The sequence below is a fragment of the Oreochromis aureus genome, linkage group 5 (genome assembly GCF_013358895.1).
Source record: "Oreochromis aureus strain Israel breed Guangdong linkage group 5, ZZ_aureus, whole genome shotgun sequence".
Classification (NCBI taxonomy): Eukaryota; Metazoa; Chordata; class Actinopteri; order Cichliformes; family Cichlidae; genus Oreochromis; species Oreochromis aureus.
Genome location: NC_052946.1, coordinates 36,590,474 through 36,595,173, shown reverse-complemented (window position 1 = coordinate 36,595,173; position 4,700 = coordinate 36,590,474). Strand labels below are relative to the sequence as shown.

General features: G+C 38.8%; 1 protein-coding gene across 1 annotated transcript; it reads left to right on the top strand.

The window, feature by feature from the left end:
• On the top strand, positions 1 to 2,636 carry LOC116310438 (nuclear factor 7, ovary-like). Its single transcript, XM_039611978.1, has 2 exons — positions 1 to 429; positions 603 to 2,636. Exons 1-2 carry the CDS (start codon positions 385 to 387, stop codon positions 1,935 to 1,937), a joined length of 1,380 nt encoding a protein of 459 aa, XP_039467912.1. The 5' UTR covers positions 1 to 384; the 3' UTR covers positions 1,938 to 2,636.
• Positions 2,637 to 4,700: the final 2,064 nt, after the last annotated feature.

Below are 4,700 nucleotides of genomic sequence, written 5' to 3'. Positions count from 1 at the left end.
TCAGGCTCACCCGAGCCCAGACTTCTCGTTGAGAAGGGGTGTCAATTGCATTCAGGGAATCGGTACTTTGAACCTCTTACAAAATTAAATAAAAGTAATAAAGACAACCTGGTTTCATGCACCACCGTTTATTTAACATTTCTACAACACCTCTCTCCACCCCATATAGAAATGAATCACACACCCTTTTACGTATGCATCTTCCTCATTCATTGCCCATATCGGTGTCAAATTACATTCACCGTGACACTTTCACTTTCTCTATGTATTTAGATTCTTTGTTAGAAAAGAGAGGACGTTAAATGACAGCAAGAAGGATATCGGGAACACTGAAATACAGGGAATATCAGGATACCGTGACTCCAACATGATGCTGCTGATTCCATGTTACAAACAGAAGTTTTACAGAAGTTACAGCTAAAAGTGAAAGTAAGTTTGAAGAAACTTCTTGAGTGAACGCCTCTTTGTTTTCATTGTTGTCACTCCAGGACAAAATGTCTTCTCAGTCAGAAAATGATCTCTCCTGTCCCGTCTGCCACGACATCTATAGAGATCCTGTCATCCTGTCCTGCAGCCACAGCTTCTGTCGATTCTGTTTGCAGACGTGGTGGAGAGAGAATCTAGAACACAACTGCCCACTTTGTAAGAAGATAAACCTGTCAAATGATCCACCCAGTAACTTGGTGTTAAAGAATCTGTGTGAAGCTTTCTTACTGCAGAGGGATCAAAAAGCTTCTGCAGTGTCTGAGCCTCTCTGCAGTCTGCACAATGAGAAACTCAAACTTTTCTGTTTGGATCATCAGCAGCCGGTGTGTGTCGTCTGTCGAGATTCAAGAGCACATAAAGACCACAGATTCAACCCAATTGAAGAAGCCGCCCAGGATCACAGAAAGGAGCTTCAGAAATGCCTGAAGCCCTTACAAGATAAACTGAAAGTGTTTGAACAAGTCAAAGGAAACTTTGATCAAACAGCAGAACATATAAAGGTCCAGGCACAGCAGACGGAGAAGCAGATAAAGGAGGAGTTTAAAAAGCTTCGTCAATTTCTACAAAAGGAAGAAAACACCAGGATCACTGCTCTGAGGACAGAAGAGAAACAGAAGAGTCAGATGATGAAGGAGAAGACTGAGGATCTGAACAGAAAAATGGAAACTCTTTCAGAAACAATCAGAGCCACAGAGGAGCAACTGAGAGCTGAAGATGTCGTGTTTCTCCAGAGCTACAAGGCTGCAGTGATCAGAGTCAAGCAGCGCCCCCTGTTGGATGCTCCACAGCTGGTCTCAGGAGCCCTGATGGATGTGGCCAAACACTTGGGCAACCTGACCTACAACATCTGGAATAAGATGAAGGAGATGGTCTCCTACACTCCTGTGATTCTGGATCCAAACACAGCTGAATCACACCTAATCCTGTCTGAAGATCTGACCAGTGTGACATTTGGAGAGAGACAGAAGGTTCCTGATAATCCAGAGAGGTTTGACTATTATAAAGTTGTTGTGGGCTCTGAGAGCTTAGACTCAGGGATTCACATTTGGGATGTTGAGGTTGGAGAAAAGGGAACTTGGGGCTTTGGTGTGGTGAATGAGTCTTTTAAGAGAAAGGTACAAGCACTGTCAGGATACTGGCAATTATCTCTCCAGGATGAAAAATACATAGTATCAACGACACCAGATACATGTAAATTTTTGTCAGTGAAGAAGCTGCAGCGGGTCAGAGTTCAGCTGGAGTATGACAGAGGGAAGATCTCATTCTTTGATCTGGATGCCAACACACTCATACACACCTTCAAACACAATTTCACTGAGAAGCTGTTTCCTTATGTTGGTACTGAGAAAGACCCAGTGAAGATATTACCAGTGATCTTGAAAGTGGACGAGCATATAACTCCTCTATCAACAGGTTTTTGGTCTCATTTTGAAACCAGTAAAAAGTCTTAGCATAAATAGTTCCAAGATACTAAGAAAGAGCAAATGCTTTCACAGATTTTTCACTTATTCATTGTTTATCCTATTATAAGATCTGATTTCTGAATGATTCTTTCTTCTTTTTCTAGCTACTAGGAAATAAATCTGGTGTTTGAGAAAAACTATCATGGTTTTTTGTCCTAAAGTTAAAATGTGACCTGTTGTACAAGATATAAATGATTAATCAATTCTGAGCTGCAGTTTTGTATTTGAAGTTCTTGTTTCTTTTACAACATAAAGATACCATTACAGAAATATTCAGCTACAGCATTTACTGCTAAGATTTGAATTTTAACAATATAATATAAAATACGCTCAACAAACACAGATACATAACTTTATCTGGGAATAAGAAAACAAAACAACCCAGACATGAACATAAGCATGAGGAGTGTCTACAGAACAGCAGGGGGCGCTCTTCAACCATTAGATGTAGCTGACTATAATAATTTAGGTGGTTCTCAAACTCTATACCTTTACTGTAAAGAATCAATCCATAAATTGAATAAATAAATTAAATATATAATGGTATATGCCTAACAAGGACTGGGTTTAAAGCCTCCACAACTATTTTAAAAAAGTGATTTTGCCAAACTGGAAAATTGAAAACAATAAAATGTCAGTCTCCAAAAGTTGATTCTGTTCATCTGGACGTAGCGTTTTGTGGGAGAAACGTTTCGTCACTCATCCAAGTGACTTCTTCAGTCTCAGCTGACTGCAGTCTTTCCAATCTTATAAACTGTACATTTGCATAATGACTGAAACCAGCCCACTGAAGGAACAATGGGCTGTGAGGTCAGTTCCTTAATCATAATTATGCAAATTCTCATGACCATTGATCAACAACCACTGATCAAAGCCCACTGATCAAAGAACACTGATCAATGGCAATGAGTACGATTCACAGAGAATTGGGGAATGGCTGCAATCACAGCATTGTAAGATGGTGACAGATGTACCCTTAGGCCCCCTCCTCGATTCAGAGATGGTCTTTCCCTTTTCACGTAAATGGCCTCCTTGACGTGAAAAGGATGTGTATATCCTCATCATTAAAAGAGTGTCCACTGGCCTGTAGGTGTAAATAGACTGCAGAGTCTATATAAATAAAATGTCAGTTTTATTGAACTGCTAAACTGTCTTCAATAATCTGTTGTGTGTAAAGACTTTTATTTTTGGCCTCTTCAGCTCAACTTCAGCTTATCGTTTTCCTTTCTAAGAAGACTGTCAGCTGTTCACTTGTCCTGGGCTCTGAGGGCTTCGACTCAGAGATTGTGATCTTGAAGTCAGAAATGATGAGGACTGAGCCCTTGGCCTGGTGACGGGGTCTTTTATAAGAAAGGGACAAACACAAACTGGATTCTGGGAAATATATTTGTTTGAAGGGACTAACGCGGCAGCCTCTTCATCACTTCCATGTAAAGTTGTTTCAGTGAAGAAGGTCCCGAAGGTGGGAAGTTCGCTGGTCTGTAACAGAGAGATGCGCTCATTCTTTGATGTGAACATTAACACACACCTACATGCCTTCAAGCTCAGTTTCACAGAGCAAATGTTTCCATGAAGTGAAACCAAAGCATGAACCACTGAAGAAATCACCCCTCACTCAAAGAGTCACGTCATGTGACTCTTTGAGTGAGGTGTTTGGTTTCAAAACCAGCAAAACGTTGCTTCATTCTTCTCAGGAGAAAACAGAAATATAGCATGTTCCTTCACACTGAAATACATCACTGTGTCAGGTATACAAGAAGCATACCGGGTGGTGGAGATATGAACATATGCATTTAGGCCGTGATTATGATAATTGTCTGGTATTTTCTGTCTTTCATATTTAGTGCTGAAATCTGATTAAAAAAAACGATGGGCCTAATTATATTAATATATTTTAGGATGGTATTGTGCAAAAGTCTTGACTGACTGAACATTTTATTAGATTTTGCTGGGAAAATAATTGGCACGTATTATTAAAACATTTACAAACATCAGTGTAGATATAGCATATAAGGCAAAGACAGCTTTTTAAAAATTAATTCTCATTAGCTTGAAAGTCAGTATGATCTCACATTGCTTCAGTAATGTTGCTGCTGCCGTTTTAATTTTTAACTGTGGAATTTTAAGGTTTAACTAAATAAATTTGAAGTAATTATGTGTGTATATAGCAGACTGTTGTTAAAAAGTGCCTGAAGATACAATTTATTTATACTTATCTATACTATGCTGTCTGTTATGCGCAAACACACCTCTGGGCCATTGCTTGAGTTAGGGGACTTGTTATGCTTGAATGATTCATTTAAGATTTGTCACAATGAGGAACATTTTGGATTTTATGTCTTTCATCTATTTTTTTTATTCAAAAAAGAAAAGAAAAAAAGAAAACTGAGGTCAGAGCAGTGAAAAATGGCTGATTCACCACATTAAGGAAAACTCTTAACATGAGTAGGCTGCACAATAAAAGCATAAAAACCCCACAGTGCTTGGCTTCTGTTACTTGCTTAACAAAGAACAAAGTACATTATCAGATATATTCAATAACAGCTGATTTTTACAAAACACCTAACTTAAGCTGATCAATAACACAATACAAATAGTCTGTTAGCTCTAAACAGCTGACTTTAAACAACAAGAAAAAAAAAATGTCTTATTCCCTTGACCCTAGAACTGAAGAAGCTTTGAGTCTTCAAGCGATGTAAAGAAGTCCAGACGCTTTTTTCTTTCCAAGCTCCTTAGACAATTTTGTCTTAT

What these genes read in the sequence shown, in the direction of transcription:
- LOC116310438 (XM_039611978.1), top strand. Translation starts at nt 385, where the DNA reads ATGTTACAAACAGAAGTTTTACAGAAGTTACAGCTAAAAGTGAAA. An exon ending in AGTTACAGCTAAAAGTGAAA is followed by an intron (nt 430 to 602) that starts GTAAGTTTGAAG and finishes TTCTGTTTGCAG; the next exon opens with ACGTGGTGGAGAGAGAATCT.